We start from the raw sequence: 21,333 nt of genomic DNA on the forward strand, positions 1-21,333 counted from the left end.
TATAGGCCCTAGCTAATCCATGAGCTTCCTCTCACTGCTTTAGAATTAGGGCTCCTTTGCCCAACCCAGGCTTTATTGTTCCTGGGAAGCATTTTCAGATTATGTCTACCACTTTTTCTGTGAAAAAAATATTTTCAAATGTTACTCTTGGATTCACCCCTTTAACAGCACCTGCTAAACTTTCTACTCATGCAAGGAACCTCCTTTCTACTCCTTTCTACTCATGCAAGGAAACCTCCTTTGAATCATTCGAACCTATCACAGCCTTTGAGATCCTGCTATTACTCAAGAAAATGAAACCTTCCTCCCACCCTTTCGACCAAATACCTACAAAGCTCCTCCTTCTAATACCAGAAACAATCTCCAAAACTCTAGCAGATATCATCAACTGCTCTTTATCCCGGGGACTATTTCCAGAAGACCTTAAACTAGCTTCGTTAAAACCACTCTTAAAGAAACCCAGCCTAGACCCCAAGGACCCCAACAACTTTCGACCAATTTCCAACCTTCCATTTATTGCAAAAATAATGGAAAAACTGGTCAACACTCAACTCTCCAACTACATTGAAGATCACAAAATACTTCACCCCTCACAATATGGATTCCGTAAAGCTTTAAGCACGGAAACTCTACTCATAGCCCTGACAGACCATATCATCATGGGGCTAGACAAAGGCCAATCCTTTTTACTTATTCTTCTAGACCTGTCGGCCGCTTTTGATACCGTCAACCACTCCATCCTACTCAAGCAACTTTCGAACATAGGAATTTCAGGAGCTGCACTATCATGGTTCAACACATTTCTCAGTAACAGAGGCTATAAGGTCAAGATCCATAATAAGGAATCCTCTTTCTATCCTTCCTCTCTAGGAGTTCCTCAGGGCTCTTCCCTCTCCCCTACACTCTTTAATATTTACCTCCTTCCGCTTTGCCAACTACTAACCCACTTGAAACTAACTCACTTCCTATACGCAGACGATGTGCAGATCTTGATCCCCATTACAGAAACCATCACTAAAACTCTTGAATTTTGGGAACGCTGCCTTAAAGAAATCAACCTCCTCCTCACGAGTTTAAACCTGATATTAAACACAGCTAAGACGGAACTTCTTATCTCACCAGAAAATAGCAACCCACCTCCATGTCCTCCAAACATTCCACCTACCACCCAAACAAGGGACCTAGGAATAATTATTGACAACCATCTTAACTTAAAATCCTTCATTAAACAAACTACTAAAGACGGATTCTATAAACTTCAGGTACTTAAAAGAATCAAAACGCTCCTGCATGTGCGAGACTTTAGAATGGTCCTTCAAGCAGTTATCTTTTCTAAGATAGATTACTGCAATGAGATCTTACTAGGTCTCCCCTCCGCTTCTATCAAACCCCTTCAGATGCTCCAGAACTCAGCTGCAAGAATCCTGACCAACACTAGGAGAAGAGATCACATCTCTCCCACTCTCAAGAGCTTGCACTGGTTGCCAATACACTTCAGAATTATCTACAAATCCATCACTATCATCTATAAGGCTATCCACCACCAAACAACGTTTGATCTTCAAATACCACTCAAACTACACACATCCACCAGACCCATCAGAGAAGCCTACAGAGGATCACTCCAAGTTCCCCAAACCAAAACCACTCACCACCGAGCCTTTTCCACAGCTGGACCCTCAATATGGAATTCTATTCCACCGGATTTGAGACAAGAACCATGCCTACCTACTTTCAGAAAAAGGCTTAAGACTTGGCTATTTAAGCAAGCCTTCCCAGACCCCAATTGAAGGACAGCAACATCATATAAGAGACTTCACAATATTATGTAAATTATTAATATTAACTACTCTGTTATCTTTCTCTAATTCTCTCCCCAGTTATATGATCCTTGTTATATTGTAACTTCAAGTTATCTCTGCACTTGTTTATGTTCTGTTATTTCGTTCACACCCCCTATGTTATATGTAAACCGGCATGATGTGGTTTCTAACCACGAATGCCGGTATAGAAAAACCATAAATAAATAAATAAATAAATGTTGAGTACATGATGGCCAAAGTATTTATAATGCCACAGTCATAACTGTGGCATATACAGAATTACTACAGATAGTACAGAGTGCTGTGAGGGCATTAACTGGGCCTCGTTAAGAGATCATAGTATTCCTGTATACCATTCTTTACATTGGTTTCTTATCGGGAGACCTAAACTCCAGCGAGCCTTGAGATTGGTGGGCAGAAACCTTTCTGGTGCTCATTGAGATGAGACTTGTTCAAGAGTTTTTACAGCTGCGGACCCTCGGTTATGGAATTCTCTTCCTGATAAGTTCAGAGGTATTGAATGTGCCCGAACATTCAGGAAAAAAGTGAAGGCATTTCTTGTCAAGCAATCCTCTGAAGAGAGTGGAGTATTTGATTTTGTAATCTTGGTCTCCTCTTTTGGCTGTGCAGTTATAAATATGAATCTTATTTTTTTGGGGTGGGAGGGTTAGTGGAAGCTCTCAATGTATTTCTGTTTTAATACTATGTAAGTTTATTGTACACCACCAAGAATTGTAAATTGTGCAGTATATAAACTTTTCAAAAATAAAGAGCTAATGTGCTGTCTTGAACAGGGCAATTTTTCCAGAGTCTGATAACCCAGGAAAAGGACTTTCTGAAAATTGTGCAGCCTGCTTGTGGGTAAACATGGGCGCATTATTTCACAACACACCTTCTTTTACCTGTATTTTTGGGGAGTTAGGTCATGAAGTTTCCTATTTTCAAAAGTATGTGTTATGTTTGAGGGAAAATCATCCATTAAAATCATCCATTGTACCTGAAGACTGGAGGGTGGCTAATGTAACCCCAATATTTAAAAAGGGCTCCAGGGGCGATCCGGGAAACTACAGACCGGTTAACCTGACTTCAGTGCCAGGAAAAATAGTGGAAAGTGTTCTAAACATCAAAATCACAGAACATATAGAAAGACATGGTTTAATGCAGGGGTCGGGAACCCATGGCTCGCGAGCCAGATATGGCTCTTTTGAGGGCTGCATCTGGCTCGCAGACAAGTGTCGCCATACTTCGCGGTTCCCCGCTGACCCAGCTGCTCCCCGGTCCTCCGCCGCCCGGGCTTAAAATGCTGTCAGCCCGGGGGGAACGCGGCAGGACAGCTGGAGTCAGCGGCACCGGCGTGCTCTCTTCTCCTCCCCCCCCCCCCCCCCCCCCCGCGGCCCGGAAGAGGAAGTGGAGAGCATCGGGTGCCTGCGCGGGAAGAAGAGACCACACTAGCGTGGTCTCTTCTTCCGCGCAGGCACCCGATGCTCACCACTTCCTCTTCCGGGCCGCGGGGGGGAGGAGAAGAGAGCACGCCGACTGGAGTCATCCGGGTGCCTGCGCGGGAGTCATCGGGTGTCAGCCGGGTGCCAGCGCTGGAGTCATCGGGTGCCTGCGCGGGTCTTCCCGCGCAGGCACCCGATGCTCTCCACTTCCTCTTCCGGGCCGCGGGAAGAAGAGAGCACGCCGGTGCTCTCTTCTTCCCGCGGCCCGGAAGAGGAAGTGGAGAGCATCGGGTGCCTGCGCGGGAAGACCCGCGCAGGCACGCTAGTGTCCGATGGGAAGAAGACTGCAGCGCGGCTCGGAGGAAAATGAAAATCTTCAACCGCGGCCGATGGGACTCCGCCTTCGCCTCCGCGAGGGCTGAAAATGAAGGAGGTTAGCGTTGGGAGGTGGCTGCTGCTGCCGCGAGTTCCCGGGGGGGGGAGAGAGAGAGTGAATGAATGAGCGAGCAAGCATGTGTGTTTGAGATCCTGTGTGTGTGAGTGAGAGATTGCATGTATGTGAATGATTGAGAGCCTGTATATGTGAAAGAGAGTATGTCTGTGATTGAGATCCTGCCTGTGAGAGAGAGAGCATGAATGTAAGTTTACCATTGGGAACCTGTATGTGTAAGTTTGTAATTGAAAACCTGTTTGTTTGAAAGAGTATGTGTGTATGATTGAGATCCTTTGTGTGTGAGAGAGATCATGTGTATGTATGATTAAGAGCCTGTGTGTATAAGTAAGAGAGAGATCATGTGTGTCTGTGTCTGATTGACAGCTGGTTTAGGTGATGGAGCATGTGAGTATGTGATTGAGAGCCTGTGTTTAAATGAGAGAGAGAGACCATGTGTGTCTGTGTGATTGAGAGCTGATTTAGGTGAGGGAGCATGTGAGTATGTGATTGAGAGCCTGTGTGTAAATGAGAGAAAGAGAGGACATGTTTGTAAGCATGTGAATGAGAGTCTGTGTGTGAGAGAAAAAGACAGCATGTATTTATGTGATTGAAAGCCTGTGTGTGTATAAGCGTGAAAAGATAGACAGCATGTGTGTAAATGTGTAATTAAGAGCCTATATAAGTGAGAGAGAAAAAACATTTGTATATGTGAGTGACTGAGAGCATGTGTGTATAGGTGTGTCATTGAGAGCCAGTGTGAGAGAGAGCGCTGTATGTGACTGAGAGAGGAGAAAGTTCCAAGCAAACCACCCCACCTCCTGCTAATTCAGAACAATCTCAGGACACCTGGATATCAAACGTTCCCAGGTATGCAGAACGAAAACATTTTTGTATCCTTATTATTTTTCATTACTGGATCTTTGTGTCTGCTATTTTGAAATATTTTGTTGGTATCTGGAAATGTTTTATATGAGTTTTTAATTATTGGATATTCCACTCATCAGCTGTTTCGAAATATGTTCTTTTTGTTAGTACAGTTTTACTGCTGATGATTTTATATTTCTTGATTTGTTTTATAAGGATGTGTGATGTTTCTTTTTTCCTTTGTTACACTGCATACAGAGACTCTGGCTTGTTGCAGTTTCCAATTCAGTTTTTGTCTGCATGCTTCTTGTTATGCGTTTTGGTCTCTTTATTCTATGTTAGGTGAGGGACAGCACGTGATTCAGGTGAGGTTTTCTGCTGGCGTGTAGTTTCTGTGTAGGACTCTATAGCAGCCTGACTTGGTCCGTTTTCCTAATAGGAGATGTATTGGTGTCTTAAGGCCTGGTGTAATATTTTCAGAGACTTATTGTACTTTAAAAGTGTGATCTTACATAAAATGCACACATTTACTTGTATTTAGTTTTAAACATATTGTATGGCTCTCATGGAATTACATTTTAAAATATGTGGCGTTTATGGCTCTCTCAGCCAAAAAGGTTCCTGACCCCTGGTTTAATGGAACAAAGTCAGCATGGCTTTACCCAAGGCAAGTCTTGCCTCACAAATCTGCTTCACTTTTTTGAAGGAGTTAATAAACATGTGGATAAAGGTGAACCTGTAGATGTAGTGTATTTGGATTTTCAAAAGGCGCTTGACAAAGTTCCTCATGAGAGGCTTCTAGGAAAAGTAAAAAGTCATTGGATAGGAGGCAATGTCCTTTTGTGGATTACAAACTGGTTAAAAGCCAAGAACAGAGTAGGATTAAATGGACAATTTTCTCAGTGGAAGGGAGTGGGCAGTGGAGTGCCTCAGGGATCTGTATTAGGACCCTTACTTTTCAATATATTTATAAATGATCTGGAAAGAAATACGACGAGTGAGGTAATCAAATTTGCAGATGATACAAAATTGTTCAGAGTAGTTAAATCACAAGCAGATTGTGATAAATTGCAGGAAGACCTTGTGAGACTGGAAAATTGGGCGTCCAAATGGCAGATGAAATTTAATGTGGATAAGTGCAAGGTGATGCATATAGGGAAAAATAACCCATGCCATAGTTACACAATGTTAGGTTCCATATAAGGTGCTACAACCCAAGAAAGAGATCTAGGTGTCATAGTGGATAACACATTGAAATCGTCAGTTCAGTGTGCTGTGGCAATCAAAAAAGCAAACAGAATGTTGGGAATTATTGGAAAGGAAATGGTTAATAAAGCGGAAAATGTCATCATGCCTCTGTATCGCTCCATGGTGAGACCGCACCTTGAATACTGTGTGTACAATTCTGGTCGCCGCATCTCAAAAAAGATATAATTGCGATGGAGAAGAAACAGAGAAGGGCTACCAAAATAAGGGGAATGGAACAGCTTCCCTATGAGGAAAGACTAAAGAGGTTAGGACGTTTCAGCTTGGAGAAGAGACGGCTGAGGGGAGATATGATAGAGGTGTTTAAAATCATGAGAGGTCCAGAATGGGTAGATGTGAATCGGTTATTTACTCTTTCGGATAATAGAAAGACTAGGGGGCACTCCATGAAGTTAGCATGGGGCACATTTAAAACCAATCGGAGAAAATTCTTTTTCACTCAACGCACAATTAAACTCTGGAATTTGTTGCCAGCGGATATGGTTAGTGCAGTTAGTATAGCTGTGTTTAAAAAAGGATTGGATAAGTTCTTGGAGGAGAAGTCCATTACCTGCTATTAATTAAGTTGAATGACTGAGAAATTAGCCACTGCTATTACTAGCAACGGTAACATGGAATAGACTTAGTTTTTGGATACTTGCCAGGTTCTTTTGGCCTGAATTGGCCACTGTTGGAAACAGGATGCTGGGCTTGATGGACCCTTGGTCTGACCCAGTATGGCATGTTCTTATGTATTTGTAGAAAATGCAGGCACAATCTTTCCAGGTAGTTTTTCCTTTGGCAATTTTCAAAAGGGACGTGCACATCTGTTTTCTTATTGTGACATTTTGAAAATTGATACGAAGCCCATTGTTAAAAGTACCCATGGACTTAGCAGCAAAAGACACAATTTTGAAAAGTGCCTCCTGAATGATTTAGTAATCTTTACTTTATTAAAAAAAAAATGCAGTGTATATAATATAATCAAGCTCTTACTAAATATAATAGCAAAATAAAACACTAAATAGTTTAAAAAAAACAACAAAAAACCCACAAACAAAACTATTGCAAATCAAAACAACCAGCATAATTAGGATCCGTATAAGACATCTTAAACAATCCATTATGTCTGTGATTCTGCAGTGCAAGAAACAGCTCGTTGTGGCTCGCTGCCTCTTGTAAGTTTCAGTGGCAGATGGGGTAGCTCCGCTCTGGTTTGAATGATGCTCGCTGCTGCTGTTAGCTGGATTCTCTCTCATCCGCATCCTTCTCTGCTCTTTTTTACTCACTCCCCTATCTTGCAGTGTTTACATTAGCCTGTACGTTTCAAGTGTTTGTTTCGATTAAGCTCCGAGCATTTCCCCCCCACCAGACTGTAGCATCATACTTCCCTCCTCTGTTCCGAGGCTTTTGCTATTTCTCATTCTTGCTTGACAAGAGTTTATAAGCCAGCTCTGTCTTGCATCATTAAAGAAAAAAAACGCAACAACTTGGAAATTGGCTTCAGAAGCTCCATGGATTTTGAGCTGTGATTAACCTCAAACCCAAGAGCAGCTGAACTGTAGAGGAGCCATTCATTCACATAGTGCATGTGTATTATGTACCATTTTTTTGTTTGATCTGGCAGTTTCTTCCCGCTCTGAACTTGTAGATTAATTAGAACCAGACTCCATTTGGATTATAGTGCTGCAAGCCCACATTCACAGCTTCCTAGTACTATTTCCTCTCCTTCCCAGCCATCTAGACTAACCTTTGCCAGAATAATCCTTTGGCTTGAGTCTATAGACTGGGAATCTCTTGAGTCTGGTATGGCTGCACCCTGAATCTCACTGGGCTTCACCATTGTGCAGTGGCTGAGGCTGTGAATGTTGCCTCCACTGCAGCCCCAGATCTGGTCTGCTGGAGGAGAAGCAGAAGCCTGTTTCTCCCAGCACTGCCACTGCACGCTGACCCCATGCTATCCATTCTCCTTAACCATAATGCTGACCAGTTCTGCTCCAGTCTTGTTTGCCTTTAGGGGTCGCATGACATGACGTCATTTTGCTTACTTAACAAGCACATCGAACTCATTAGGAAGCAATGATGCGATATATCCAATTCATATTCAGGGTCCTTTATTGTGATGAAATGCAACTACTTAGTTCTGTTGTAATACTTAGCCTTGGCATGATCTTGTCCTGTGGATAGAAACATTAATTTCCTGTTCTGGAAGTCACAATTATGCCCTTTTTAACCTTTTTGGAGATCAATATTCAATGAAATGGTGAATGGCCAAAATATCAGGGAAAGGTTATGTACATAACTATTCCTGGATACTCAGCGTGACATGCGCGTAAGTATCCCGCTGAATATAGTTCAGCAAATTTGACTGATTTTTCCAACTAAACTTGTGTGCAGTTTTAGCTCATGAGCATGCAATGCGTGTGCCCACCAGCTAAAGTTTCGCCTCAGTGCCCCTTTTTGTCTGGATAAATTTTGTGCATATAAAAATCTGTGCACATAATGTATGCATTTGATGGGAGGAAATATTGAAAGCTGTTTTGTGTGCATAACTCGGCTATATGCATGAATGCATTTAATATTAGTGTCTGCTGGTGTTTTTTCTCATTGCCCTGAATATGCAGTTCTTTGTCGGTGTGGAATCGGTCCCACTTGAAAGTGTTGTATATGGCAAGGTGACTATTTGGTGAGCACTACGATTTCATATTCTTTGATTGCCAAAATGTTTAATATTCTCTCTGTGGGCCTTCAGATTCCTGTTGGTGAATAGGAGTGACTTTTGTAACTTTAAATGGAGTTGTCTGCAGGTTCCCTGTAGTTCTACACAGGGAACCTGCAGAATCTGCATTTCAATGGATTGTTACAGTACCATTTTAACTGAAGGTTGTTGTAAAAAAAAAAAAAAAAAATCAACAATTGGATTGTGGGGAGACCCCCAAAACTGTGTCCTTTTTAATTCTAGTAGTACAAGATATTTTGGGTGGGGGAGACTCTGGGATTTTTATTCTGTCCTCTGCTCCTGATGTCCTAGCATGGAATTCTATGCAGATAGTTAAAACTCCATCCTTTTTCAGCTTCCAAAAGTTAGAGAGAACTCAGATCTTAACAAAACATTTATTGAATGATACAGTTAAACACTCACTGCGAATGGCATGATATTGAAGATAGCTGCGCAGATAGCAGACCTGGTACAGTTGTGACAAGAAACTCTTGAGAGCAGACTTCAGCAATAGAAGAAGCTGTAACTACCAATAAATAGCAGAAACCAGCAGTGGATGGGAAATAGATAAGCAAGGTAAAAAGAATGATGCTTCTAGGAGCATGTAGAGGATCCAGGAGAGCTGCAAGCCTGTTAAGAGCAAGTTTCCAACTAAACTTTCAGCAGGAAGTGAGGTTTCCCAGGGATCCTAAGGGGCAAGGACCAAGAAGAAGCAGCAGCAAGAGAGCTCGGACAGAGAGGGAGTAAACAGGAACAGATCTCATCAGAAGCTCAGCAACATTTAAACAGTAACCAAGCAGGAAAGGGATTACCACATATGCAGAAACTCTAAGCTAAGCAACATCAAAGTTGATCCAGATGGCAATGTAATAAACATATATACATTTAAATATACTGTGAAGGCAGATTAATTTTTATTGTTTGAAGTGTTATATAGCATGTTTGAAGCTGTATTACTGCTGAGTGACCAATGGATGGCATTTGGTATGATTGGATCAATGGGATGTGTTTTCTGGGATATTTTAATGCCTCTGAGGTTAAGGTGTTTTGGGTGATGTGGTGTTCTCTTAAGTTATGAGAGATTTTGACTAGTTGGGAAGTATCCTGGGAAAATATAAAGTCTGGGTCAGTTTGGTGGGAGTGGCCCTTTCTAGTTTGGAGCTGCTGAAGAGAGGGACCTTCAGGATGTAATTGACCTGGAGTAGCCAGCTTGTGTGCTGGTGGGGGCCAGGGATCCCTCTAGTATGGAGTGAGCCCTGCAGGGGTTTTTCCCCCTCAAGGAAACTCCCATGGCTGTGTAGTGGAGAGGAGGCCATTTCTCCCCCTGAGGAACTGGCTGGGGATAAGAGTAGAAGGGAGAGGTGATTGCTCCTCCCAAGGAAGAGCATGTATGGAGGAGAACATGGAGGGCTGTCCTGAGATGAGAGTAACTCCAATGAGAACAGTGTGGAAGAGACCGGGGAATCCTGCACATGGTTCAAGGGAGAGGCCCAGGATGAAGGAAAAGATTTCTGAGGTTGTGAGTAACCCTTGGTTAAGGTTGGATGCAGGCAGCCAGAGAGGGGTATTTGAGGATGTACATTATGTCCTAGCAATTGTAGCAAGGAACAGGGATATAGAGGATTGAAATGTTCTAATTTCTGCTCAATTGTAGGCTGGGAGGTGGGTATTCCTTAGGAGAACATAATGCTGAATATTTGCAACCCAGGCAGAGCTCTTTGGTCAAGTTAGAGAGGCCTGCTAGGCGTTCCTTCTATTAAGCATGCCTGCCTGGTTGATGCAAGGGAAAGAACTTTTTCGGTGGCAGTCACACACTTTTTTGAACTTCCTTCCAATAGAAATGTGACAGATGGATTGTGCACAGGCTTTGAAAGCACTCTTGACAACATTCTTATTTAGGCAGGCATGCTCTTTAAGATTCCTGTCTCCCACTGAGCTATACTTTTAACTTGTTTTACCATGTATTGAAGATGTATGTATGCTTTGTATATAGTCTTTGTATATTCCTTAATTATGCATTTTCTTATGTTCACTGCCTAGAGCCTTGGTACAGGTGGTATAGAAATGTAAATAAACAAATATTCCAGTCTTTAGCTAGGAGCAAAGTGATCTGGAGTTTTTCTACATTAAATAGCACTTGTTAAAGAATGTGTTGATGTGGTCTTTGATTTTTAAAGCACGATTCTTTACGTCACATGTAGGACTATGATTATAAATGAATGAAGTTTTTCTCTGAGAGTGTTTCCAGAGATTTTTTTCTTGTATGACATCCCCCTACTTAGTGATACATTTTAGAAACTAATAATATTGCTTGTGTTTTTTCTAAGAGACTTTATCCCAGCACTGGTAGAGAAATATAGGAACCAGGTTCATGGAGGGGAGAATGACCAATGCACTCCCTGACCAGTCGAGGAAAAGTGGGCTCCATTTGCATGACCCAATTTCTGAACCCACTAAATTGAAATGTTAGTCTAACCTTCATTATACAGGAACAGAACCTTTCATTTTATGTCCCCCATGGCATTGGGGTTACAAGTTAATGCAAGCTGGCAGGAGGAGTAGGAAGAAAGAGGACCATTATGCTTTATGACTATAGAGTCCATTGGCAACTAGATGATCATAGTAACATAGTCACTGACAGCAGAAAAGATCAAATTGGTCCCTCCACTCTGCCCTGTTGTAAATCTTCCACGTTAGGTAAATGAGACTATAAATAACCCATAGTCACCCCCAACACTAACTTCTTACCTCCCTCACATGTTTTCTAATTGAACTGCCCTCCATACCAGTCCATTACTGGCCTGTACTGCCTCCAGCAGTAAATCCAACACACTGGTTCCCTTCCATGTCTTATTTTAAAACATTTGTAGCCTGCTGAGCTACAAATCTCCAGTTTTCTAATCCACACAGCTGCCAGATCTGGCAAAGTCCTTGTCCAAAACAACTCATTAATGTTCCTACGTACTACTTATTCTTGGGGTCCTTAACTGCCTACTGGGGGAAGATACTGCGTTTTACCTTTTGTAATATGTTGGTGTAGGTTTTGGTTTAAATATACTATCCCCCCCCCTCTCATTAGTTTCCAGTTCCAGACCTGTTAATGCTTACATTTATTTATTTTATTTATTTATCAAGTTTTATATACCGTCATTCGGTAATGCCATCACAATGGTTTACATATTTAAACAAGGGATAAGAAAGTTTACAAATAACAAAAAGGGAGACATATAAATAAGAACATAAGAAAATGCCATACTGGGTCAGACCAAGGGTCCATCAAGCCCAGCATCCTGTTTCCAACAGTGGCCAATCCAGGCCATAAGAACCTGGCATGTACCCAAAAACTAAGTCTATTCCATGTAACCATTGCTAATGGCAGTGGCTATTCTCTAAGTGAACTTAATAGCAGGTAATGGACTTCTCCAAGAACTTATCCAATAAGTAGAACAGAGTATCACTAGGGTACAAATAAGGTCAATGTACAGTCGGATGAAGGTGTAGCAAGTAAGGTAAAGAGGAGTGAGGAAATAAAAAGTATGGGAAAGGTTATGTTCTCAGCTGGAAATGGTTCAGAGTTAAGTTGAAATTGGCAACTGAGAGAGTCTTCATATCATTTGAGAGTTCAGTTGATGAGATGATGTTGTGAGAGTTAGGGTTTCATTATAAGCTTTGAAAAACAGCCAAGTTTTCAGATCTCTTTTGAATGTTTTCAAATTGGATTGCGTTCTAAGGTCCATGGGGAGTGAGTTCCATAATTTTGGGCAAGCGATGGAGAAGATTCTTTGACGGGTTGTTGATAGTTGAGCTGTTCGAACAGGAGGAATTTTCAGAAGGCCTTTCTTTGAACAAAGGTTTTGTTGAGTCATGTGAGGAATGAGATTAATGATTGACCAGTTATATATTAATTTGTGTAATATTCAGGGTTTTGTATTCAATACAGTATTTGATTGGTAACCAGTGTAAGGAAATATGGATGGGTGTAATGTGTTCACGTTTTTTACGTGTTAGAATTCTTGCTGCGGTCTGATGCTCGAAGCTGGAAGTCCAAGTCATAGGGAGTTGCAATAGTCGATGTTGGAGAAAATAAGTAGTTGAAGTACAGATCCGAAATCTTCAATGGTTAGAAAAGGTTTTAGGCGTCTGAGGGTTAGTATTTTATAATATCCGTCTTTAATTTTGGTTGTGATGTGGTTTTTTAAAGATAGCTCATGGCAATGATCACTTCTAGGTTGCGTGTATGTGATACTGGGAAGATGGGTTCATTATGGTTCTCAAGCAAGAGGGGAGGTGGAGGTGATGGGCTGGGTTTCCGATCCATGATAAGTAATTAATTCAGGTTTTTTTCAATGTTAATTGAGTTTCAAGCGAGTTAGCAGATGTTTGATTGTAGATAGATATGTGGCAGTTTTCTTGTATCTTCCAGTGAATTTTGAATTGGAATTAAAATTTGTATGTCATCGGCATAGAGGAAGTGGGTCAAGCTGAGATTTTTTAGGAGATGGCAAATTGGGAGAAGATAAATATTGAAGAGTGTTGCAGAATGTGCAGAACCTTGAGGTCCTCCAGTGTGAAGGTTAATTTTATTTGATAAGGTGTTATTGATTGAAACTTGGTAGTTTCTATTAGAAAGGTATGAAGAAAACCATTGCAAGATTATCTTATATAATCCAGTTTCGGAGAGATGGTCAATGAGTATGTTATGGTTCACTGTGTGAAAAGCTGCAGATAGGTCTAACATTGAGTAGGTATTTTTGCCCATTGTCAAACCCTCTTAGTATAGTGTCATTCAATGAAAGTAGTAAAGATTCGGTACTGAGGTTTTTTCTGAAGCCGAATTGAGTTGGAAAGAGGATACCATTTTTTTCTAAATGGTCAGTGAGTTGAGTATGAACAACTTTTTCAATGATCTTGGCAATGAGAGGTAGGTTTGATATAGGGCGGTAGTACCTGGTATTCTTGGCAGCAGTATTTATTTATTTATTTATTTAAGTTTTTTATATACCATCATTCAAGACGGTGGTCCCATCATGCTGGTTCACAAGAAACAGGGGTGAAACTTTACCATTTAACAAAAGTGCAGAAAAGCAGTTACATAAAACAAGGGAAAACAATAACTTGGAATGAGAAGGGAAATGAAGATTAGATAGTAAAATATAAGTATAAATAACATTTTGAAAGGTGGCTATTAACGCTAATACTAGCGGAGCTTGTTGTGTGAAGGGAGATTAGATGGGGTTGGAGTTAGGAAAGGCCTGCGTGAACAGCCACGTTTTGAGTCTTATCTTGAATGTTGAGATGTTGGGTTCCATTCTAAGATCCGGGGGAATGGAGTTCCATAATGTATGTATCCAGGTTCTTATCAGTTTACCGAGCTTTTCCATCTTTAAACATCAAAGGGCAATACCTGGAAAAAAGATGTAACATAGCAACTGCATTTTTATTTTTAATTTTTTTGCAGTGTGAATGTTCATTCTCCTTTGTCCAAAGCCTTATCTGCCATGTCTTCAGTCTGCTCTGCTCTATACTGCTCCAAAAAATTCCCCAAAAACCCAACTTCTAGAATTTAAATCCTTGTTCTCATGATAGACTGAAGTTCACTGTGAATGAGACATCACTGTAACTATGCACTCACTAACTGGTGTTTTTGTTTTTTTTTGCAGACAGAAGGAAGCAAACTTCAGAAAGATCTCAGAACCTATTTGACTTCTGTAAAAAGTGAGTTCTATTCATCAGACATCCACTAATCTCAATGTTCGGCGTTTACCACTAGAGGCTCCTTAGGTGGAAGTTCAAACATAGAACCTTACTCATAGTTGTGGGTTTTGTTAGCCAGCCCCATCCATATATACTGTGTAGCGTGACTCCCTTCACCACCTTTTGTCCAGTTAGTTTCATTTGGGAACACAGTTCCTAGTCTGAACATTTTATTTAAACCCTTGCCTCCCAAAGGTAGGAAATTATTTACCTAAAACTTGCATCTTCATAAAATGATGGAACTGTTTTTGCACATATGTCTAATCTGGTACTGAATGTGTATTCACTCCACATTCACTTGTTTTTATACTAGAAAGGGATCAGAGTGGCAATTTCACTTTAATCTGCCTCCGAGGGAGGGAGTGTTACGCCTGGATTAATTATTTCAGGATTAACTAATACTGGATTAAAGTTATAGAAATAGATGAACTGCAGGATTAAGTTTAAACACAAACTAACAAATCCACTTTTAATCTCCTCAGTGTGAATCTATCAGAATAAAACCAAATTAACGAATCTAAAACTTAATACTGGAATAATTGAGTCAGCAGTAGAAGGGTCTGTGTGTATGAAGATGGATAACAGTAGAGTGATTTGGGTTTTCTTAGACAGTGATTTTGGGTGACACTAAATCACTTTATTAATCTGATAAGAGTTTATTAATGTATTAAACCACCTAGTCGGCCATTATAGGAGCAAGTCCGGTCTCAACGAGTCATATGCAGTCCTGATCTTCTACAGGGAATATCTGGGCCTGCTGGACATTTGAGCCAGAATGAGGCCAAGGGTCAGTTCCCCCATTTCCCATTTGAATTTTTTAATTGATCAAATGGTTAAAAATTGCAGATTACTACTTATGGGTAAGAACAAATTCCCTTGTTTGTTTTTGTCCTCACACGGACCAGGCTGGTCAGGGAAATATTTAGGCTTGAATAGTGTTGCTGAGTGATTGGTATTTGGCCAACCTCACTGCTTTTCCTCAAGGGAGGTTGGTGGCCAGCAGAAACAGAAAATCAGCCAATATAAAATGCCAATTTTTCTGCTGATCACTGGCTTCTGGGCCAGTAAAGCCGTTTCTGTTCTTCTCTCATGCCCTACAGACCTTTCAGTTTGACAGTGGGGCCAATCAGAGGCTTAGCCTGGCAGCGGCAGCAGCATCTTTAGCTTGCCCTTAGGGCATGGGGAATGGAGATTTGAGCCAGCGTACACCCTGCTCTCAAGTTCTGCCTCCTGTATGGAAGTCAGGAAGGGGAAGAGCATGCACTGGCTCAGTCTGTGGCACCCACATCCTAAGGACGAGCTAGTGCTGCTGCCGCCGCCGCAAACAGATTTATCCTCTGATCGGCCCTTGCTTTCAAAATGAAAGGTCCATAGGGCAATGAAAAGGAGGGATGGAGGTAGGGCATTAACATTAGAGGACAGGGAGTGGGGCTTGTGGCCATTTTTTTGGGGGAGGGGGAAGTTGACAGTCCAAGGCTTGAACTAGCCCCAGAGTTGTAACAATAGTGTTTACTGGTGGTACATGGAAAACCATGACTGGGATATAGTTATACTGGGCTACAATCTATTCAGGAAAGACCAGGTAGGAAGAAAGGGAGGAAGAGTGGCACTTTATATTTAAAATATTAAAGCTCACGAGGGTTAATCTGGAAAGAGGGAATGGAACATCTGCTATAGTGGTGTATAATAAACTGACCTCCATTGCAGACAAAAAAAATGGATAGCGATTTAATGGAGTACATTCACAGAATTCCTATGAAAGGGGATTTCAGTTTGCCAGATGTTGATTTGGACATCCCAGTTGCATTGTCTTCAAGAAGCAGGGAGATCTGCTCTGTGAACTGGTGATGGAACCCACACAGGAGGGGGCAATACTGGACCTGATGCTTTCCAGTGGGGACAGGGTTTCTGATGTTGTAGTGGATGATCACTGCATGGTGGGTTCAGTGCTGGAGCACAGGCAGTGAAGGTTCATTCCAAGGCAAGGGTCTAAGAAGTCAGGAAAACTAACATTTTTAAAATGGGGGAGCTGTCAGCTGGATGGGAAAATCTAGAGGACGCAGAAGAGCAGCGAGCAAAACTAAAAGGAGATACGAGGGCAGCTAACCTTTTTGTTAAAGTGAATGAAGGGAAGAGGCCAAGCCCCACCCAGCATGCGCTACAATAGACTTAATGCCATATGGGTCCCAGGAGTTGTTTTTGTAGTATGTTCTGGTTGACACCATGCATGCAAATATAATACGTTTGTGATATTTTTACCTCAGAAGATTTTGAATGTCCTTTTTCAGGTGAATCTGTTATAAGTGCATCATTTTTAATTGTATAGGGAGGGCTGGGGGAGGGGGCACAAGGCTATAAGGCAGGGGTGGGCAATTCCAGTCCTCGAGGGCCACAAACCTGTCAAGGTTTTAGGATATCCTAATGAATATGCATGACATATATTTGCATACAACTGAGGCAGAGTGCATGCAAATCTCTCTCATGCATATGCATTAGGGATATCCTGAAAACCAGACTGGTGTGTGGCCCTCGAGAACCGGAACTGCCCACCCCTGCTATAAGGTTTGCATTAGCTTTCTGTGCATCAATGCATATAGTACAAAGCATCTGTCATCATATTTAATCTACTAACGAACATCAAGGCTCCATGGATCAATTCAACTCTGAGATTTTACACTCCGGCACGATCTTGGTTCCTCCGGTCAGAATTTGTTCAGAACTTGAGAGAGGGCCTTCTCAATTGGAGACCTTATGCTTTAGAATGTATTAACAAGGAAGTGAAGGCATTTAAGATGGCACTCAAACCTCGCTTTGAAGCAGTTTGGAATCTTAGGGAATTTGCTAATGATTTCTAGGTCTAACTCTGGATGTTATTACATATATATTTAAGTATATTTTGCATTAGGTGGTGTTTTATGATGGATGTTATTTTGTTCCCCACCCTGAATTTTGGAGGGTGCAGGGAAAAAATATTTTAAATATTCTTGCACAGGCCTTAATGGAAAAAAACAATAAAATTTAAGTGTTAAAAAAAACATAATGAGGAAGGGGCAGCACAATAATTGTTTTGCACAGGCAGCAAAAATGCTAGCACCAGCCCTGAAGTGAAGTAAATCTCAATTGATTTTCAGAAAAGTGTGTTTGTAAGGAGCTAGCTAAACTACATAGAGAAATGGGGCCAGATGGGAAACATCTGAAGGATTTAAGGGAGAGAAGTTTTGGCAGCCCCACTGGCTGACACTTTTAATGCTCCTTTAGGGTCAGGAATAATTCTAGAAGATTGGATGTGGTTCCTGTTCACAAAAGTGGATGCAGAGTAGTGGTGGGAAGTACAGGCCGGGTAGTCTGACCTCTGTGGTGAGCAAACTAATGGAATTGCTGCTAAGACAGAGGATAGTGCAGTTTCTGGAATCCAGTGAATTAGAAGATCTGAGGTTGCATGGGTTTACCAAAGGTAGATCTTGCCAGACGAACCTGATCAATTTCTTTGATTGGGTGACCAGAGTTGGATTGGGGGAGTACTTGGTGTACTTGGTTTCATTAAGGCCTTTGACACAGTTCCACATAGGCAACTTATAAATAAATTGTGTACCCTTGGTATGGACCCTAAAGTGACTGGGTTAGAAATTGGTTGACTGGGAGCTGATAAAGGGTAGTAATAAAGTTCATTCTGAGGAGAAGGACCTTACTATGAGTACCACAGGGATTAGTCCTTGGACTTGTTCTTTTCAACATTTTTATTAATGACATTGAAGGACTGTCTGTAAATGTTTGCCTTTTTGTTGATGATACCAAAATCTGCACCAGGGTAGCAGTGGCATAGCCACGGGTGGGCCTGGGTGGGCCATGGCCCACCCACTTTGGGCTCAGGCCCACCCAACCAGGGCTGTATGATACCAGAAGAGACTTACTGGCGTAATGCCATTGCGGGATCCCATCCCTGCAATGATGAGGAAGAGGGCCTCAGAAAAAGGCTGTCATGGGATCCCATCCCTGCAGTGGCTGAAGTAGGAGTTTGGTTGTGCCTAATGAAAAAGCCCAGCTTGTGTGTGTGTGTGTGTTGCAAGTGTGGGGTGCAGTCGCTTGCTTGAGAGAGAGTGAACCCTTGGACCATGGTCTCAATCTCGGGGTGAGGCTCCAAGGTAGGTACCATGGAAGGCAAGCATATCCAGGCATGGGCTGGACTTGGAACGTAGGTCTCAGGCCTCCGCTGAATCTGCACACACAGAGTGAGACCCAAAAACGTAATGCTGGTCTCTGGGGTAACCCCCTGGCCACTTGAAAGCCCTTTCAGACCTGCCACTTGGGAACGGCTAGTGCATCAGGACAGACGGAGGTTGAGGAAGGAAGATGTCTCTGGAACAAGGACGAGACAAATGTACTGGAGACAAGGAACTAGACGAAATCTCAGATGCTGATTCAGGTGCTGATAGAGCCCTGCTCCGCAGTATACCCTACACAGCCCTGGGCTAGTCGTGGACCATGCTGAATGTGAAGCAGACTCCAGGCTTGGAACATGATGAAGACTCAGCAGATCCTGTCCTGCTGCGTGCCCTACACAACCGAAAGGCTGGTTGCGGACCATGCAAAGACGGAGCAGACACTGGACTTGACATTTGGACATGGATGGATGCTGGAACAAGACACTCCGAAGACCAGGAATATGATTCAGGAACTCAGAACCAGGGATGGCACCCCAACATTTAAAAACAAGGGCCTTCCAGAGACTTGATCAGCAAATTTAAAGGCAGGCTTTTGTGCCATGAAGCGTCATACACAACCTTGGGCTGGTCGTGGACCATGATGGTGGCACACCTGGAGGAGTGGACAAAGAGAAGACGTGGAAGCGGGATGAAGCTCTGCTCTGCTATCCAGGATGGAAGCGCTTATGGCCACTTTTCCACCGATGGATCCCGGGTCTCCGATGGCTCTGATGCCCTCCCCTCTGACAGCATCATCGGGAGGAGAAACACTGTTCCGCATCCCTCCATCGAGAGTTCTGCCTCAGCCATCGATGCTAAGTCCCTCACCACTGACCCATCCATCGGTGCCAATACGTCCAGCGCCACAGAGTCGTCCATCGATGCCCTCTATGCCATCATCGGTGCCTCCCATAATTCCTCCTATTCCTTCGAAGCCTAGACCGGGACCTTCAGATATCCAACCTCCCTGTCCCCCTCTAGTTCCTAGAGGCACGGGTGCTGATCCTTATGATACCTGGAATGTTGATACCTCAACAGACACCGATAATTTACCTTCACCACCTTCACCCACTGAGAGTAGGAAGCGTTCTCCTCCAGAGGACCTCTCCTTTATAAACTTTGTGAAGGAAATGTCTGAATTGGTTCCTTTCAATTACAGACTGAACAGGATGACGAGCACCAGATGATGGAGTTACTTCAATTCCTGGATGCCCCTAAGGTAATCACCTCTATTCCCATCCATCAGGTCCTTCTCGATCTCCTCAAGAACATCCAGGTACATCCAGGATCAATTGCTCCAGTGCACAGGAAAGCTGACACTACCTATCTGGTGCAGTCAGCCCCAGGTTTTCAAAAATCACAGCTTGATCACCACTTGGTCGTGGTAGTCTGCACAAAAGAAGGCAAAGAGGTCAAAGCCTCACTTGTCTGTTCCTCCTGGAAAGGAACAGAAGTTCCTAGATGACATTGGTCGCAGAGTATTCCAAGGGGCCATGCTCATCTCCCGAATTGCCGCCTATCAACTTTATTTGACCCAATATAACAGGGTCATTTTTAAGCAGATACAGGACTTCTCAGACTCCCTGCCTCAGCAATTTCAAGAACAATTGCAAACCCTAGTAAACAAGGGTTTTGAGGCAGGCAAACATGAGATTAGAACATCTTATGACATTTTTGACACTTCTACCAGAGTGTCTGCAGCTGCTATTTCGGCGAGACTGTGGGCCTGGCTCAAGTCTTCTGACCTTCGCCCAGAAGTGCAAGACCGGCTATCTGACCTGCCTTGTGTCAGAGATAATCTGTTTGGCGAACAGATTCAACGGACGGTGGCAGAATTAAAGGACCATCATGAGACCCTAAGACAGCTCTCTTTGATGCCTTCTGACTTCTCCTCAAAACAGCCCTTCAGAAAGGACTCTAAGAAGTCTTTCTTCCTCCCGAAGAAGTCTTACCCGCCACCAACCAGATCCCGTGCCATGAGACCTTTTCAAAAACCACAGTCTCATCAAGCCCGTAAACAAAAACCACAAGCAGCTCCTCAACCAGGACCTGCTTCAGGTTTTTGACTTCCACTTGGAGAGCAGCAGCCAAATTCCTCTGTCACACATACCAGTGGGAGGTCGATTGTGCCACTTCAACATGTGGCACTCAATCACATCCAACCAATGGGTATTGGCAATCATTGCTCAGGGTTACCATCTGAACTTTCTCTCCCTGCCTCTGGACTCCCCACCTCTACTGAGGTGGAGAATATCCGATCACTCCATTCTTCTAGAGCAAGAGGTTTCCCTCCTTCTCCAGTCAAGAGCAATAGAAGCCGTTCCATACTCTCAGCAACGCCTAGGGTTCTATTCCCGGTACTTTCTAATCCCCAAAAAATCGGGAGGCGTCTGTCCTATTCTGGACCTCCGGGCCCTCAACAAGTACCTCCAGTGAGAAAAGTTTAAGATGGTCACCTTGGGATCGCTTCTACCTCTTCTACAAAGAGGAGACTGGCTCTGCTCTCTGGACCTCCAGGACGCATACACCCATATTGTGATAATGCCATCTCATCGCAAGTACCTGAGGTTCCTAGTAGGCCCCAAGCACTATCAATACCGAGTGCTTCCATTTGGCCTAGCGTCTGCACCTCAAGTCTTTACAAAATGCCTCGTAGTCGTCGCAGCCTTCCTCAGGACATAAGGTGTTCACGTCTACCCCTATCTGGACGATTGGTTAATCAGGGCTCCCACTCAGCAAGCTGCACTGTCGTCCCGCAATCTAACCTTACACACTCTAATTTTGTTAGGTTTTCTCGTCAATTACGACAAATCCTACTTAGTCCCATCTCAAACCTTGTCGTTCATTGGGG

General features: G+C 42.8%; 1 protein-coding gene across 8 annotated transcripts in view; it reads left to right on the forward strand.

Annotated features, from left to right (window-relative positions):
- Window positions 1-21,333, forward strand: part of BIN1 (bridging integrator 1) — a 288,905-nt gene that overhangs the window by 163,608 nt on the left and 103,964 nt on the right. For all 8 annotated transcript variants that reach the window (XM_029605136.1, XM_029605137.1, XM_029605139.1 and 5 more), the window contains exon 3: window positions 14,187-14,241. In XM_029605136.1, coding sequence (XP_029460996.1) covers window positions 14,187-14,241 — 55 coding nt within the window. The remainder of the gene's footprint in view (window positions 1-14,186; window positions 14,242-21,333) is intronic.

The sequence above is a fragment of the Rhinatrema bivittatum genome, chromosome 6 (assembly GCF_901001135.1).
Source record: "Rhinatrema bivittatum chromosome 6, aRhiBiv1.1, whole genome shotgun sequence".
NCBI classification, from domain to species: Eukaryota; Metazoa; Chordata; class Amphibia; order Gymnophiona; family Rhinatrematidae; genus Rhinatrema; species Rhinatrema bivittatum.